Source organism: Hyperoodon ampullatus (genome assembly GCF_949752795.1).
Source record: "Hyperoodon ampullatus genome assembly, chromosome: 13".
Taxonomy (NCBI): domain Eukaryota; kingdom Metazoa; phylum Chordata; class Mammalia; order Artiodactyla; family Ziphiidae; genus Hyperoodon; species Hyperoodon ampullatus.
This window is the reverse complement of record NC_136926.1, coordinates 52,892,291-52,910,395: the sequence shown is the minus strand read 5'-3', so window position 1 is coordinate 52,910,395 and position 18,105 is coordinate 52,892,291. Positions and strand designations below refer to the sequence as shown.

The 18,105-nt window shown below is 57.0% G+C and overlaps 1 protein-coding gene across 50 annotated transcripts in view; it reads left to right on the top strand.

Annotated features, from left to right (window-relative positions):
• CELF4 (CUGBP Elav-like family member 4) overlaps positions 1 to 18,105 on the top strand; it is a gene marked incomplete at both ends in the record, with an annotated part of 299,138 nt that overhangs the window by 255,645 nt on the left and 25,388 nt on the right. For 21 of the 50 annotated variants that reach the window (XM_079717781.1, XM_079717780.1, XM_079717772.1 and 18 more), the window contains 4 exons: positions 14,898 to 15,023; positions 15,455 to 15,534; positions 15,964 to 16,107; positions 17,010 to 17,157. In XM_079717781.1, the coding sequence (XP_079573907.1) occupies positions 14,898 to 15,023; positions 15,455 to 15,534; positions 15,964 to 16,107; positions 17,010 to 17,157 (498 nt within the window). Of the gene's footprint in view, positions 1 to 14,894; positions 15,024 to 15,454; positions 15,535 to 15,963; positions 16,108 to 17,009; positions 17,158 to 18,105 lie in introns of all 50 variants that reach the window. The other 29 variants (XM_079717797.1, XM_079717777.1, XM_079717778.1 and 26 more) reach the window with 3 other exon arrangements.

Sequence of the window (18,105 nt, the reverse complement as noted above, 5' to 3'; positions counted from 1 at the left end):
CACACCCGTCCCCGTCCCCACTGCGTGTCCTGTTACATGACAGAGCCCCTCCCCTCCCCTCTCGCCCCGCCCACCCTCTGTGGCCACCCCCCACTCCCCACCCCAGCACCATCACCGCCCTCCTCCCAGCCACCAGCCACCCCCTCCCCCGACCCCTCTGATCCTTTCCCAGCCCTGTCCCTTCATGCTGCCTTCCCTGCATCGAATTTTCCACTCTCAGGCCTAAATGCTTATCTGGTCCCTTTGATCATAGGGGACATTTTCTAGCAAAATCAGTCCTGTTGAGGTGACCTAAGCCACCACATTTCAAAGACCTCCCAGAAGAGGGCAATGCTGAGTCCAAAGGCATAGAGCCCAAAAGACAGAGTTCCAGGCCCTGGGGCAGACACGTGGGAGTCATTTTCTATCGTGTGCACCAGAGCTGGCAGAGACACCTGGCTCTGGTCCCACCTATGTCACATACTGCCCCAGTGAGCTTGAGCCTGTTCCTCAGCTTCTCTGAGCCTCAGCTGACTGATCTGTCAGGTGGGGTTACGATCATGTTATTGCAGAATGGCAGGGAGAAGTGGACAGAATGCTGGAAGTGCCCAGCCAGCGCCAGCCCTTGCGGAAGAGTCTGAGGAGGACTGGGGGCGGGGCGGGGGGAGGTGCCCCAGCCAACGAGCCGGGGTCTTCACCCTCCTCCACTTCCGGACATGCCTGCTCCAGGCATAGTGGGCCCACAGCACTGTCATTTCCGGCCACACACCTTCCAGACCTGTTGGTGGGAGGGTAGTGTGGCTTTTCCAAACACAGTTCTCCAGCAAACAGGCACTGGAGTTGAGTAAAAGTCTTTGCATTCTCTCCTCTGTGCTCCCATCCCGGGTTTCCTTCCTTATCCCCACCCCTTCCTGCCCATCTCTTCCCAGAAAAGGGAGGCAGACAGCCTGTCCTCAGCGCTCGTGGTCTCAATGGTCATGATGGTCCACCCCGGCGACATCTTCGTGCTCTGCAGCGTAACTCCCCCACCTCATCAGCCCCATCCTGCTCTGCCTTCCATAGCTAGGCCATTCCAGCCCCGATTTGGAAACACTTTTGCCCAAGGATCAGATCTACTCCTTACATCTCCCAGTACTATATACCTTGCACACGGTTTGCTGACTGACTGCGTGACTGACTCAAGGATAACGGAAGGGGTCCGGGGCTGCCCCACAGCTGGCTTTCTGCCTTCCTGCAAACTGAACTTCATGGTTACCAAATACTGCCAACCTGAAGGCCTTGGAGGGCCGCTCTGAGTGACAAGAGCAGGGTCCTCTGTAGTTAGCAGTGCCAGCCACGCACCAATAGTTAATATGCTGCCACCCTTCAAAATAATTTGTTCTCTAGAGGAAACTGACACTCCCCTCACAATCTCATTAGTCATTAGAAATAATGACATCTTGCAAATCGTGCAGCTCTTTCCAGTTCCCAGAGCCACATGCTCTCCTGAGCTCACCAGAGCCTCGCAGCCATCTGGCTGGGGGAGGGGGACCTTCTGCGTGGTGGATGAAAGCTCGGGAGCCAGACCACCTGGGTTCAAATCTGGGCCCTGCAGTTTTTAGCTCTGGGACGTCCAGAAAGTTGCCAAACCTCTCTGTGCCTCAGTTTCCTCATCTGTAAAGTGGGGGTGACAGTGGTACCCACCTCATAAAATTAAAGTGCTCGGAGCAGTGCCTGGCTCGTGGCGAGTGCTTCAGATGAGTCAGCCCTCCTTGTCCTCTCTGAGGGCATGGGTCCCAACGGAGGGAGTGAATGGATGAATCTCTGCATGTACCATATGGGCTGACACCTGCCATCTAACTGCAGGGGCCAGTCCAGCCTACCCGACTCCAAAAACCAACCTGCTCTGTGGGGTTGGAGGGCATGGCCTTGGGCTTTGAGGAGCATGCATCTAGAGGGGAGACAGACAGGAAGGGAGGTCCTCCTTAGGTATCGCAGGGACTCAGGAGGCAAAACGTCAAAGAGAAGCTTCAGGTGTCCCCAGGAAACCAGCCCTACCGCAACCTAAGTTAACCTCAAACCCATCAGACAAGTGTATGTTCAGGGGTCTGAGCTGAAAGAGAAGTTGCTTTAAGACAGGTCTTGAGCAGAACAGAGTTCCTTGTTCCTGGGAGCAGATACCCCAGCAGGTGTGGGTGGCCGTGACTAGTTTTCTCACCTTTTACATTTCGAGCCCGTTATCTGAAGTCCTCAGAAACATCTTGGCCATCCATCCATCCATCTATCCATGTTTACCTGTCACTATTTATGTACCACCGATCATAAATCTATCTGCTTTCTGCAATCATTTTTCTCTCACCTGTGTATCTATCATCCAACATTTAATCTGGATATCTAGCATCTATTAATAATGTCTGCCATCCGTCCATCTCTGTGTCCATCTGTAGTCCCTTATCAGTCATGAGTTAATACAGTGAGTATGCGTGTACTTAAACCTGGACCATCTAGTTCCAAGGGGACGGGGGTGGGGCCAGGGGTGACTCCAGGAGGGCTAGGGTGGCTGGAACAAAGATGGACGGGAAGGAAACTGGAGGGCTGATGAAAGAAGAGCCTGGGACCCTCCTCTCACAGCTGGCCCGGCCTGATGGATGGAGGGGAGAGGGGCATGAGAGAGGAGAGAAGAAGAAGAGGGGGAGGCCTGCTAAGCCACTAGAGGGGTGGGCCTCATGCTAACCTAGATAATCCCCCCTCAGTCTACCCCCCCAGATTAGTACAGTGTCTTTTTTTTTTTTTTTTTTGCGGTACGCGGGCCTCTCACTGATGTGGCCTCTCCCGTTGCGGAGCACAGGCTCCGGATGCACAGGCTCAGCAGCCATGGCTCACGGGCCCAGCCGCTCCGCGGCATGTGGGATCTTCGCGGACCGGGGCACGAACCCGTGTCCCCTGCATCGGCAGGCGGACTCTCAACCACTGCGCCACCAGGGAAGCCCAGTACAGTGTCTTTCCAAGGATAACCCCGTGAGGGATGGGGGGATGCCCAGGCTCAGGTGTCAGGGCAGAGAAGGTGGGTGCTACCCTCCACCAGCACCAACACACACAGAATCCTGCAGTCTCAAGGGCTGAGCTTCTGCAGACAGGCCGAGGGCAGAGATGGGGTGCCCAAGGAGAGATGGCCAGGAGCAGCCTGGAAAAGACCCATCCCAGCCCTTCCCGGCCCTGGCTGTGTGCTGGTATCACCTGAGTAGCTTTTGAAACAAACAAAAACCAAAAACATAGAGGCCTGGACCAATCCATATCTCAGGGGCCAGCTGGGCACACCTGTACTTTGAAAGCCCCCCGGTGAATATCATAGCATCCAGGGGTGAGAACCACCATCTTACAAGATCCAAGACTCCTGCTATTATTCTCAGAAGTGTGTCTTGAGGAGGAAGGAGCAGACTTTGGTGCTCTAGGGGCAGGACTTGGGCTCTGGGCAGGGTTGAGCTCTCCAGGGTGCAAAAGAGGGAATATTCTTCTGGGCTGCCTCCATGGGGGCCAGGGAGACTTCTGCCAGGGTGTCCAGAAAGCATCATCCTCACCTTGGGTCATACTGCAGGAGGCTGGCCAGGTGACCTCTGAAGACTTCCATCCCCACCCAGGGCCACCAGAAGTCCTTGTCACAGTTGTAGCCTCTGGTTCGGGTGTGACTCCTGCTGTGTTAGACTAGTCAGTTTGCCCCTGAGCTGCGTGCACCTCCCCAGGAGGACAGCGGGCAGGCCATTAGAAGCTGGGGTGTCCCTCTCCTCCCTCGTCCCACAAGAAGCTGAGCCCCACCCTCAGTGTTAAAAATGAGCCATGGCCCAGAGGGGCAGGAGGTTTGCCGGGCACTGCATTCTGTCTCTGGCTGTGGCAGGGGGTGGGGAGGAAGGGGGTGGACCCATGAACACCACTCTCCTTGTGAGGCTGTGGGAAGATCTGCGGCCAAGGTAAGGGTCAGCCCGTGGCTAGGGTTAGAAGTTGGTCTATGGCCGGGTCATGTGCAGGTGGCGGGCAACTGTGCAGCTCTATGGCTCGGCTAACAAGAGCCCCCTCCACGGTTAATAGCGACAAGCACTCCAAGTGGGTACTGTTACTTCTTCCTCGGTATCTGTGGCCACCTCAACTAGATTCTCACCCCGTCAATGAGATGTTCTTAAGGCGTTCCTTGGTCTCTCCTCCTGTTGCCCCTGCTGCCTTGTGGACCACCCTGCCCTTACCCACCCCCTGCAAAAACCTCCTCCCTTTGCTGGAATAAAGCCCGGCTTTGTCTGTCTCCTTGAGAGCTGAGGACAAACTGGCCATAATTTATGCTCCCGCATGATATAAAGGAAAAAATGCCCCATTATGCTATAAATTATCCTGTGATGAGTGAAATGCTGGAGACTGCGCCAGACGCCAGCGGAAACCCCATTAGACAACAGGGTTGGGCTGCTGAAGTCCCCATAGAACGCAGGGCCGTCTGTCGTGTGCCACGCGCCTGGGAAGGATAAGGTAGCAGATCTAATGTATAATCAGTTACCTGGAGAGCCGGCCACGTGCCGCAGCCCCACTGAAAGGTGACTTCTACTTAGTGCCACCACGTGCCCTGAGTTCCTTCTGGGAGGCCTGGCGCAGACTCACAGGCACGAGGGTCACGGGCTGAAGGCCAGAGAAGGAGGTAGTGAGGGATGTGGGTGTGGCCTCCAGGCCCCTCACCAATGCTGCGCCTCCAGGGCTTAGCTCTTGCCTGACTCACGGCTCCCACGCCTGCCCATCAACTCAAAAAGCACAAGAGAAGAGGGTGCAGGGGCCATTCGTGGCGCCCCGGGGTGGTGACAATCTTCTGGTTGGGCCTCCCTGGTCATGCTGCAAGCCCCCGAGGGCACAGAGCCACACCTCTGCCCTGGGCAGGTACCAGGGGCTGGAGGGGTGTGGACTGCGAGTCGAGGGGATTCTGCCAGCAGGTCCGATTCTCTGTGTGGTGAGGGGAGAGGACCTTGCAGCCTAGATCCCAGGCAGAGGAAGGCCTGGGGACTCATCAGGACAGAGCTTAACATCTTTGGTCACCCAGGAGACTTCAAGACAGCCGTGCGCTGGGCAGAGGGGCGAGTGAAACTGAGGAGGGGCTGTGAGGCATGTCTGCGGGTCATCGGGCACCCAGGAACCACCGGAGCCTGCTCCATCTGAGCTAAGCAGGGCCCCACCAGGCCCCTCTTCTGGGCTCTGGACAGAAGCCCTGGCCCATGCAGAGCAATGGGGTTATTAGGCCTTTGCCAGCTGTCTGTGCAGACATGGAGGGGTGGAGAGTGAAGAGAGAGAGAGATCTCCAGGTAGCACTGTCTTCTACCAGGAAGGAGGGTGACCTGAGAGCTCAGCTCCATTCAGACCCCCTGGGTCTGAGTCCTGGCTTCCCCAGTGACTGGCGTTGTATTCTTGGGAAAGATATTTAACTTCTCTGAGCCTCAGTTTCCTCATCTGTACGGTGGAAAGAATAAACTATCCGTTATACTTGCAAAGGGCTTATTTCAGTGCGGGCGTCATGGTAAATAGTTGATAAATGAGAACCATTCTGATTATTAGTATTGTGGCGGTTATAACCACCTCGTGGAGGAGTGGGTGTGGTCAGAGCTGTGGTCTCCCTCGGGCAGGGGCACCACAGAGCCTTGGGGATGGAGCCAGTCTGACCAGTGCTGTCTGGGGGCAGCAGAGGCTCTGTGATGTGGGAGCTCGGTCCACTGGCTCTTGTCATGAAGAAGACACCGGGGTGACATTGAGGGGGTTGGGCCTGGGAGTCCAGTTGGACCACAGGAGAATCCCTGGGTGCTATGACTTAGGAGCCAGTCTGAGCCAAGAGAGGACATGGTGGGCAGTGAGTATGGACACAGGCAAGGAGGAGCCTGCACGCAGGGTCTGAGTCCCAGGCTAGGCTTCTAGTGGTCAGCGGTGAGGGTGCAGGCTTGGACCCTGAGGGAATTGTTGAGAATATGGTGGGTGGGGAAGAGGAAGGAGGGAGGGGTGTGTGTGTCCCTGTGACTCCTCGTCCCATGTGCCTGTCACACTCCCTGCCTTTGCACATGCCGCGCTCCCTGACCTGGGATGCCTGCCCCGTGCCTTTTCCACCTGGCAAACCCTGCATGTGCAGCCCCTAGGGCCTGGCTCAAGACTCCTAGACACCCCACACCCCCAGAGCTCATCACGGCAGGCTCTGTGCCTGCAGCGTGGCCGCTGCCCACTCATCTCCAGGAGACACTCACTTCCCAGTTTCTGAGGAATCCTGGAGTTCAGTGTCCTGCAGATGCCGAGGACATGATCTTGGAGACAAGAGGAGGACCTGCAGTGCACACGCAGTGCCCTGCCCTGGGGCAGGCCGTGCATGGAGTATTTCTGAGACTTCACAAGACCTACGCTTCTGAGCAGAGGGTTGGCGGGATCGGGGGAGTCAGAGTGTGGGGTGCCTGTGCAGCCCCTCACAAGGCTTGTGCTCAGTGAGATGGGAGCACCTGCAGGGTCTGAGCAGGAGATAGACAGGATCTGCCTTGGGTTGTAGCTGACTCCTGTGGTTGCCCTGTGGAGAGCAGCCAGCAGGGGCCTGGGTAGGATGGCGGGAGACAGTGAGGAAGGGACTCTCACGGCCTGGGCCTACCCCGAAGCATTTGGAAGGCAGAGCTGGCTGAAAGAATGCGAGTGGGGGAGACTGGACGTGCCCTGCCTCCTCCCACCCCGACATCAAACAGAGACCGTCTGGAGGGAGCTGGCCAGATCAAGGCCTGGCACCGCCTGCCCTGGGGGCTGGAGCGCCTGAGGGTCCTCATTTTCATCCCCAGTGGAGCAGGAGCCCCATCTCGGCCCTTCTCACCGCCCCATCTCCAGTAGCCTTTCATCTGGTTTGATGACTCCTTCAGCCTTCTTCCCAGGCAGGAAGGCTTTTATCCTTGGGAGGCGGCTCCCGCCCAGCTGCACCCCTGGCCCTGGCTCTGGCACAGTGTGAGTTGTGGGGACAAAGGGGGGCATCGCTCGGCTCCTTACTGGCGCACTTCACATGGAGAGCTGTCCCAGGCCTGGCCCGTCTCAGGAGGGCAGTGACACGGTCACACGGCTGCGGAGGGACCCCAATCCAGACCCTTAACCTTGTTGTGGATGGCGAGGCTGGAAACTCCCTCACCAGCAGGAGAGCAGGCAGTTGTGGGTCCCCAGGCAGGAGAAGAGCGGGTGCAGACCCCCAGCCCTACCCACTGCTCCCCTGTTTGAAAATCAGGTGTGGGACTGCGTGCTGCCCACCTCAGGGCTGGCCAGGAGGGGGAAGAGGAGGCCTCTGGACTCAGGGTGGGGGGTCAGCGACCTTGAAAATGGCACAGATTTCAGTTCAGACAACCAGTTTGACACCTACTTGTCCCTTAGGAGCCAGGGTGCTTGACAGGTCAGGACACAGAGAATTCATGGAAAGGGCACAGAGGGGTCTCAGTGTAACTTTGGGGGAAATGTCTCTTGTTGTGGATTAATCCAGGCAGACCACGTGGAGGATGCTGGGGAGCATCTCAGAGGGCCCCCAAATGCTGCCATTTGGTCAGGGGAGGCAAAGGAAAGCCCGGCTTCTCAGGCTGACCCCTGGCAGATGACTGTTCAGTGTCCCTGGGGTCCTCTCCACACCCCAGGGGTGGTGTGGGCATCCCCATCCCAGCAGCTGCCAGTGCTGCGGACGAGCAGTAGTCCTGGCTGTAACTGGCACAGAGCTGCATTTATTGAGCATTTTACCCTGTGCCAGGCTCTGGGCTAAAATCCTCAGGTACCTTAACTAATTTCATCTCCCAGAAGCCCTATGAGGTGCGTGTGATTATTCTCCCCTTTTACAGATGAGGAACTGGAGGCCCAGGGAGGGTATGTGACTTGCCTAAGGGGGCCCAGTCAACCAGGATTTGACAAAGAGCCTCAGTTACTCTCTGCAAGACGCCCCGGCCCCGCCCCTCCTGTCAAGTCTGTGTGCCTTAGATTCAAGGTCCTTCCTCATCTATGGGTGAAGTTAGGGAGAAGGAACAGGTTTTTCCCCCTAAGACTCACTGCCTGTGGCCCTTCAGGCACGAAATCACTCCCCAGGGAGAGCAGATGGTCCTGGGATCCAGAAGGCAGTCCGGCAAGTCCCCTGGTCCCACAGTAAAGAGGCTAAGAGATGCTGAGGGTCTGGCATGGCCTCTGCCAGCAGCTGAGGGGCAGGTGTATGGGTACCCGGGGCTCTGGGTTCTGGCCCTGCCCTGCCCACCCCCAGGGCCAAAGGCTCAAGAGCAGGAGAGAGTCCTCTGGCTCAGTCACTGGGAGTGTCTGGAAGTTTCTTCTCACTCCCCAAACTGCTGCTCTTGAGCCTCCAGGGCCCTTTAAGAGTGTCTCCTACAGGTCTGGCCCTACATCCACCACCCCCAGCCAGGCCCTCCTGGTCTCCTAGCAACCCCTCTGGCTGCCCCACCAGCCACAGAACTCAAAACCATTTATTCCCCACCCCTGCCCCTGGCCCCCCGGTTCTCCCCAGCTCAGGTCCCCCCACAAACCCTCCCTTGGCAGCTGGAGGGAAGAGAACAGTAAAAGTCTATTGCGTCCATAAAGGCATTAGCCCTCTGAACACTCGTCCATGGCGCCCCAGCAGCCATCTATCCTTAAGCAAAAAATACTGTTTAATGCCAATGGTAATGAGCGAATCAAATTTTGAAAATTAAACCGGAATTTGAGCATTAGCGCCAGGGTGCTGGCATTTGGCAAGTCAATTGGTGCTGCTGCCACCCACCTCCTCCCCCCTCGGGGGCCCACTCATCCTGCACAGCCAGCAGGATGCTCCCCGCAGAGACGTCTGGGGGCCCCGAGGTACCACCCTGATATACCCCAAGAGGGGCCTGTCCTCAACTTGCTGTCAGTGTCTTGCTTCTCTGTTTTCTGGGCTCTCCTTTTAAAACGCAAATCCTTCCAGCCAGAGCCCCATTCTGCCCAGACATTCTTTTTTTTATTATTATTAGTTTCTGCTTTATAACAAAGTGAATCAGTCATACGTATACATCTGTTCCCACATCCCTTCCCTCTTGCGTCTCCCTCCCTCCCACCCTCCCTATCCCACCCCTCCAGGCGGTCACAAAGCACCGAGCTGATCTCCCTGTGCTCTGAGGCTGCTTCCCACTATCTACCTTACGTTTGGTACTGCCCAGACATTCTAAGTGAACAAGAGAGAGGCGTCTGTCTCCCAACTGGAGGGGCTGGAGGAAGCATGAGATTCTGGCAACTAGACTCCTCTGCCTTTTCATCTGCACTTAAATCTTCCCGGAGGTGTCCTCCAATGCTAATAGGTTGGGAAACTGAAACTCAGAATTAGATTGAGGTTCTGGGAAAATGAAGAATACTCCCGAGGTCAGAGGACTGGGAGATGTGTGTGTGTTGGCGGGGGGTACGGCAGGCCAGAGGGAGTTGGGAAAGCAAAGTCCAGCTCCCCCTGAACCCCAGGCAGGGGCCACTTGGGAGCAAGTGAAAAGAACAGCCAAAAAGGGCCCGCCCATCTCTCAGCCTTTGCTCAAATCCTGTTGTGGGTCTGGAGCCCCTGACCCTGACGCCAGGCCACCTCCTCCTGGAAGCCTTCAGAGTGTTGCCACTGCCCCCTGCCCCAACTGGCCCCTGCAGACCTGCGGTCCAGAGCTATTACCTGGCTGTCCTCTCTCATGGGGGGCTCCGTGGCAGAGGCTCTGGGGCCAAAGACTGGATTCTCCAGGGATCTGAGAGCCAAGCATCCCCCCCACACACACACTTGCCCAAAGAGGAAAACCAGAAGGGCCCCCAAGGCTCATCTCAGACTCTCTGATCAGCCGAGTCCCAGGCACACAGTAGGTGCTCAGTCAATGCTTGCTAAAGGAGTGACCGGAGGCGGGATGCCAGGGGCTCTGGTCCATTCCCTTCTCAGGTGGTTGGAAACACGTGCACCTGAGAGAACATGGTACTTTTCCCACCCGTTATTTTATTGGCTTCCCCCACCCACAGCTCCTGGGGAGGGGGAGGAAGATAAACTGTGCCCACTCCCCCCGCAGTGAGAGCAGGACATCTGGGCACAGAGAGCTGAGTTGCCCACTCTGGTTCAGGAAGGGCCGGGACTAGTGCCAACCTTCTGGGTTGTCACACCCCTGCCTCCTGGAACCCCAGGTGCTCCCTCACCCCTACAGACACAGGCACTCATAGCTTAAAAGAGCAGGAAGGCAGCAGCAAGGGGGTCAGGATAAGGAATTCAAGAGACTCCAAGAACCCGGGCTTAGTCCCGGCCCCAGCTGCCCCGACCTCCTCATCTAAAAAAGGTGGGAGCCTTGGTGTTTTCCAGGGTCCAGCCCAGCTCTGCCATTCTGCGGCCTTGTTACCGCTGGGGAGGGCACACCAGCTCTGGGGGCCACTCTGTTGCAGCCCTGCTGGCCTTTGTCTTGTTCTGGAACTTGTTTCTTGTGGACGGCCTCTGTCCCCATCCGGAAGTCAGCTCCAGTGAGCCGACTCACCTCTTTTGTTTCCTGCTGTAGAAGCAGGGCATGGAACAGTGTCCGGCACAGAGAAGCTGCTCAGCAAACAGTTGTTGAATCACTGCGGCAGCATGAGCCCCTTGATCGGCCCCTGGGCCAGGAGGAGCCCATGTGAAAACCCAAGGGCAGGGGAGAGTTGGGGTATTTGCCCATCACCCAGCAGGTCACTGGCAGAGCCCGTGACAGCCAAAGCTTTCCTGTGCCAGCCACTGGGCTCAGCCCAGGAAGTCAGAAGTTGAGCTTAATGGAGCTGCCTGCCTGCCCTAAGCTGGCCTCTGTCAAGAGGCAGATACTGGGCTGCAGACCAGCCTCCTGCGTCTCTGAGGGAGACTGCTCCCATGCGGTCTCAGCGACCTCCCACTCAGGGATGTCTTCAGCCCATTTTCCCCCTGACCCTGAGGTCTGTCCTGGCTTCACCTCCCATCAAGGTGGCCTGCGTGGCCCAGTCCCAGCAATACCTGCCTGAACATCTCCTCAGAGGAGCAGTGACAGCCCCACAGCCCTAAAACGGGCTCAGGCTGAGGGTTCACGGTGGGGGAGTGAGAGCATCATAGCCCCACCATCAGCCAGGGACCCTGCGTCACTCAGGCAGGAGGGCTGAGGGCAGGGACTGCTCAGCCTGTCCCAGGAAATCAGGGTCTGTGTCCATGATGGAGCGGGTGGGAAGTAGCTGGGGAAATGGAGTCATTCTCTGAGACTCTCACTAGGTTGGCATAAGATCCAAGACGCCAGCCAAATGGTGTCACTGGTCATCTGACACAGCTTGGGGACAGAGCCTTGGGAAAGTGGCCCGGGGGAAGGAGGGCATGGGGGGTGGGGACACAAGGAGAGGTTGTCCATCTCAGCTGAGCAGCCACAGCCTGAGTCCAGTCCCACTTGTCACTTCAAGCACTCCTCCCCCAGATGTGGATCCTCTGGCCTCTCCCTCTCTGTGACCTCTGTCCCCTCCAGTCAGGGCGGGGAGCTCCATTTCCTCTTCCTCCTGGATAGAGAACCCCAGGTCATGGTCATCGCTGTTGTTGTTACTGCTGGCCAGGCTCCGTCCTGCAGCATCTCCTGGGAGCCTCTTGTCCACCACATGAGGAGGGCTGAGTTATTCCCATTTTAGAGGCCGAAAAACCTGAGGGGGCGAACAGGTATGCAGCTGGAAGGCAGCAGAGCTGGGGTGTGAGCCAGTGGGCCTGGGCCAAAGGAGGAGATCCACCCTCAGGCTGAGTCCTTCTCCTCCCTGGTCTGAAAGACAAGCCTTAGAATCTCTCATCCAGTACCAAAGCCAACTGGAAATAAAGAGCATCCTAGAAACAAATAAACCTTTGTGTTGGGTGGGGTCAATCCAGATCACCTAGAAGAAGTGAGTCTGGAGCCAGGTTTATTTGGTTTCTGGCAGCCTCCCAGAAAGGTAAGGCTAGTTGTAGTTTCCCTGGGGAAGTCCGGACAGGCAGGAAGAGGGGGAGCCTGGCCCCCTCCACATTGGGAAAGTCCTCAGACAGGAAGGGCTCAGGCCTAGAACGGAGAACGGAGAATTGGCAGTAAGGGGTGATTTCAGGGAGTGGAAGAAGGAATTAGAAAAAACAAACAAACAAAAAAACCTGGCAAAAGGGAAGTGGCTGGATAGAAAGGCACGTGGCGATGAATTTTAATGTAATCAGAAAGCTGTCATAAGGAAATGAGAGGAATCTATTCCGACGTCAGGAGAGAGGCAGGAGCTGCTGTTCCAGCATCTAAATCAGGCTCGGGGCAGGACCGGCCTTCTCTTCCTTTCCTAGTTTCTTCCTGGGAGGAGATGTTTGAGCAGGAGGGTCAGGGATGAGCAGGGGGCAGGTTTTCACTTCTTGGTCCTCCTGGAAATCCCATTTAATTGGAGCCTTTAAAAGGGGCTGGGGGAGGGGGAGCACCTGGCCGACCTGGGGAGCAGAATTTCAAGGCTCTCCGGAAGGCTTCCAAACTCCATTCACTTCATGTTCATGCTGCTGTGCTTCCGGGAGTTAAACGTACGCCCTCGGCCCTCTAGCCTCTGTCTCTGCCCTCTCCTCCTGCCTGGCTCTTCTCTCTGCTCTTTGTTTCTAGTTCTTTTTCCTCTGTCTCCGCCTTTTCCCCTCCTTTTCTGCTCCTGTACCTCCTCAGGAGGAAGTTTCACCCCTTCCACTCCCTCTGTCTTCCTTCCTCTTGGTCTCCCAGTCTCTGCTTCCCCCAGCCCAGAGCTTGGAGTTGGGGATGCCTGGAGATGGGGCGGGGGCGTGCCCAGCCCTGCCAGCCCCTGAGCCACCAGGCAGAGTGCCCAGGCTAGGGCAGGCTCTGGGCCCAGAGCTTTGGCTGAAGCCCACCCATGTTGGAGGTCCAGGCTGGCGTGCCCTGACGCAGCATTGGTCACAGGAACTGACAATGATACCCCGTGGGCACGGAAGGGGCACCTCATCGCTGAGAGCTTGCCCAGTGCTGAGTGCTCCAGGCTGGGGGTACCAGCAGCATGGTGGTCAGGCCTTCCTGAGGAGGAGGACTCTGCGGTGGCTTGTGAAGCAGGGCAGGGCCTGGAGGTTTCCTCTGCTTCGCTCCGGACCCCAGGTCAGCCCCTCATCTCTATGTGAACTCTCCTGGCCGTGTGAGTGACGGGGGTGCTCTGGTGCAGGAGGTACCAACCACCGTGAATCCAGAAGGACATGGTCCTGGAGTGCCCTTGCATTCTGTGGAAACCATGAACACATGGCCGTTTGCAATTTTGAGGTGAGCATTTCTGCAGTTTTGGCTGTGTGTGTCAGTTATGGAATAGTCAACAAGCATCTAGAGGGTGTCTGCCACCACGGGGACCCTGTTCCAGCAACTATGGCTGCCTAACAACTTAGCCCCAAACAGAGTGGTATAAAACAACCATTTATTATGCTCATGGATTCTGTGGGTCAGGAATTCAGACAGGGCACAGCTTGGAGGGACTGTCTCTGCTCCAGGATGTCTGGGCCTCAGCTGGAAGACTCACAGGCTGGGGCCTGGAATCATCTCAGGACTCATTCACTCCATGTCTGGTGGCTGATGCTGGCTGTCAGCTGGAGGCCTCGGTTCCTTTCTGTGTGGACTCCCGGTATGAGCTAGTTGGGGGTTCTTCACAGCATGGTGGCTGGCTTCCACAGAGCAACCATCCCCAAAAGAGAGAGCTGAGAGTGGAAGCTGATCCTTTTTATGACCGAGCCTTTGAAGGCAGCTCGTGTCACTTCTGCCATTCTTTATTGGTTGGAGCAGTCACAGCCCCGCCCAGATTCAAGGGGAGGGAACTTAGACCCCACCTCCCTGGGAGGAATGAAAGTCACACTGCAGTAAGAGCTTGTGGGATGGGAAATCTTATTGCAGTCACAAGCTCCTACAAATCCACACAGCCTAACGTGATCCCTGTCACCCTAAGCACACATCTGAGTGTTGTCAACAAACCATTTGGTACTCAACACAAGTGTGGGGGGAGGCTGCTGAGGGAGCCCAGTCTTCAGAAACAGGCCCTCCAAAGTGCCCAGGGCTGAAATTTCACAGCATGAATAGGAAGGGGCAAGAAGAGGGAGCACCAGATGGAGGTAAGAACATGTGAGGCAGAAAGGAGGTGTGCTCCTGGGACTGGCATAGGGCACTCATTCATTCATTCCACAGCTCAGTCCTGCAGGCCTACTATGTGCCTGCTACCACTGCTCCAGCAGAGGCCTGGCCTCTTGCCTCAGGGAGCATAGACTGAGGGGTGGGGAGCTAGACAGAAACCCACTACTCAGGCAAAGCAGTAAATACTTGTCCTTTGAATTTTGGACCATGGGAAGGGCTGAGACAGAGAATAAAGAAGTGGAAGGAGGGACTTTGATGAGAGAGCAATATTTAAACTGAGACCTAGCATTAGAGGATTCAACTTGGTGATGTGGAGGACACTCCAGGCAGAGAGAACAGCATATGCAAAGGCCCTGTGGCAGACTTGCCAGTTGGAAATTAATTTTGGCATCTGGGGGTGAAAGTGGCTGAGGAAGATAGTTTGTGTCTAAGAGGAGGGAGGAAGAGAACGTAGGGCTGCCCATAGGACCTGTGTGCCGGTGCCTGCCAGTGGCCCTGCCCCTCAGTGTGAGGTCTGCTCTCTAGGCAGGAAGGGGCAGAGTCGCTGCAATCCTGCCCCCGCTTAGACCCAACCCCTCCTGCCTCCCCTCCCCCTCTGGCCTTGCCCTCCTCTCCCCTTAACCTCCTCACTCCGCGTCCTTCCTCCCCTTCTAGCGGTGCCCCACCCGCCTCCCTCTCTTTGTTTTCCCTCCCCCTCCTGCTGTGCGCCCCCTTCCCGCCCCCTACCCAGCTCCTACCCTTCCCCTCCGTAACCCTTCCACCTCCGGCCGTGCCCTCCCCCCGGGCCCGACCCCGCGCAGCCGGGCCCGCGGCCCCGGTAAGCATCTCCTAATTTTGTTCCAGAAGATAGAAAACTCTTTGTGGGCATGCTCAACAAGCAGCAGTCTGAGGACGATGTGCGCCGCCTCTTTGAGGCCTTCGGGAACATCGAGGAGTGTACCATCCTGCGCGGGCCAGACGGCAACAGCAAGGGTGCGTGGGGGCGGGGCGGGGAGTGGGTGGGGCGAGTGGGGGGGGGCGGGGCGAGGCCGCGTGTCTTCTGCCAAACTGATGGCAGAGTCCCGAGCCGTCTGGGGCTGGCCCCGTCGGGCAAGCGGGGTAAGGCTACTTGGAAGGGCCGAGGCGCTTGGGCCTGCGGGGATGGAAAGGCCGCGATCCAAGTCGCGGGGGACGGGCCCACTTAAGGGTCCTTGGAGGACTCTGGCCGGTCCCGGTCTTTCTCTGCCTCCTTGTGTGGCTCTGAGTTCGTCGGTTCTCTCTCACTCTTTCTGTGTCTCACTCTGCTTTCTTCTGGGAGGCGCCCTCTCCCCTCGGCCCCTCCCCTGCCCCGCCTTTCAGTCCTCCGCTTCTCTGACTTTCCTCTGGGCCCTGGCGCCGTGGCTCAGCCTCTCCCGTCCCCCCAGGGTGCGCCTTTGTGAAGTACTCCTCCCACGCCGAGGCGCAAGCCGCCATCAACGCTCTGCACGGCAGCCAGACCATGCCGGTGAGTGCGGCCGCCCCTGGGTAGTTGGGAAGGGGGGAGGGAACGGGGCAATGAGGGACAGAGACATCCCGGCCACCCCACGCATCCGCAGGGCCCCGCCAGCCCTCGCGCGCTTGGCCACAGGATGCTAAACGCTTGGGGTGCCCACAGCCTCCCCATGAGACCGGAAGGCACTGCCCATATCCGCACTTCTAAGACAAGGACATTGAGACCCAGAGATGTTAAGGAAGTGGCCCAAGGTCACCCAGATAGAAAAAGCCTGAGGTGGGGGGGTGGTTAAGACTCCAGACCCCTGGACGGAGGGTTGGTGCTTGTCACCATGCCACCTACCCCGCCCCCATAGCACCCCGTGGAGAGGACTGGGTGGGCCCAGGCCAGGGAGCAGAGGCGGTTAGGGCTGGTGGGTCTCACGCACAGTCCTGGCTGCAGGGAGCCTCATCCAGTCTGGTGGTCAAGTTCGCCGACACGGACAAGGAGCGCACAATGCGGCGAATGCAGCAGATGGCTGGCCAAATGGGCATGTTCAACCCCATGGCCATCCCGTTCGGGGCCTATGGCGCCTACGCACAGGCAGTAAGTGAGGGCACAGCAGGGTGGGGCGGGGGGCGGCAGTTCTTCGCAAATCCTAGGAAGCACTGACTGGAACAGGGAGAGAGGTTCAGTGTCCTGCTGACACCACACCACCCCCACCACCGCTCATGGAAGGGTGTCCTCAGGCCTTCTGGTTACTCCTGGCAGGGGTCCTTTGAGGTGCCCCCAAGCCCTCATCCCCTACACCTCCTCTGTAGTCCTCTCAGGCCCCAGCTCAGGCCCCCGCCCATCAACTTCTTTCTTCCACACTGGGGCGGGCTCTGCCAGCATCTCCCCTCAGCTGCCTCTCAGACCTGTAGCCCCACATGGGTGACACTAAGGTCGGCCAGGGTTCTGCTTCTAAAAATGCAGGCTCCCCTCGCTTGTTCAGCAGGGTCCAAACTTGGCCACTTTCAGCAACCTCCCCAGTCCCCACTCAGCTCTGTGAGAACCTTGGGGTGCCTGAGGTTTTATTTGTGATCCTCCTGTAGCTTCTACCCTACAGACTCCAAGTTAGGACCATTTTGAACAGACATCCATTCCAACTTAGTTCTACAGAGGCTCATCCAACATGTCTCTAGAGCTTTGGATGTCACATCTCCATGAGGCCCATGGAGCCAGTCCCCTTCCCCCACCTTCTACAACTTTAGAGTGCCAAGGACCTTACTATTACTTTTGAACACAGTTTTCTCTTGGGGGGCGGGAGGGAGGTGGTCTCTAACAGCCACTGAGAGGGCAGGTATGGGGAAGGCATCAGGGCTCTCTGGGGGTGGGGGTCGGGAGATGTGTCTGAGCTCCCTGGGGTTCAGGGCCTAGGAGGCTGGTCTCTGGGAGCTGAACCCTTTGGTGGGGAGGGTCGCCCCCCCTGGAAGCGCATGATATTTTTTGCACTCCCTCTGCCCCAGCTGATGCAGCAGCAAGCGGCACTAATGGCGTCAGTCGCACAAGGTGGTTACCTGAACCCCATGGCTGCCTTCGCCGCCGCCCAGATGCAGCAGATGGCGGCCCTCAACATGAATGGCCTGGCGGCCGCACCCATGACCCCAACCTCAGGTAAGTGGGCAGGTCCCAACACAGGGCCTGGCCTGGCAGGAAAGCAGCTGGACCCACATCGGTACCTTTTGTTTGGCCAATTTTGGCTGCCAACGGACCATCCTGTGTCAAGAGCACATGGTGTCTGGGCCCGATGCAGGCCTTATCCTTGGGCAATGTGTCTCAAAAATGTTCTAATTCCTGAGGACCCATGGGAAGATGGGATGTGGACCCCTGATGTCTGTGATATGATTTCAGAGTGGTGAGAATTTCACTCAGATTGTTTAGCCATATCAGGAAGCAATTCATGTTGATCTCTGGTATAGATATCTGGAAAGAAATTGACATGAACACATCTCCCTTTGAGGTTTGAGAGGGGACGAGCCCTGCCCATCCTGTGACCCCTGGCCCAAGCACAGAGGGAACCCCATTTTTTCATTTCCCTTTAACCCAACCTAGATTCACTGACTTTTTCCAAGACAGCTTCACAACAAGCAAGAGAGAACTGTAAGAGTTACTAAAGGTCAGAGGGGTTGGAAACAGCTCCGCTTACAAAGCATGTTTTTAATTGGATCCTGGCTATAATCCAGTTCAATGATTCTCAACCAGGGCAATTTTGCCCCTCCCTCCCAAATATCTGGCAATGTCCTGGACATTTTTGGTTGTCACAACTGAAGGGGGGCGGTGCCGCTGTAATCTGGTAGGTAGAGACCAGGGATGCTGCTAAACCTCCTACGATGCACAGGACAGTTCCCTACAAGGAAATGTGTGGCTACAGATGCCAGTAGTTTCAAAGTTAAGCATCCCTGTCTAGCCCCAAGGGCTGAGTTCTCATTCACCAAGTTTCCTTCGCTATCTGCACTCAGGCCATAGCAGCAGCCTTCCTGACATCCAGGAGCTATTCCTTTCCCAGCTAAAAGCTATAAAAGACTGTGCCATCTCTAGCCCCAACTTGAACACCACCCCAAA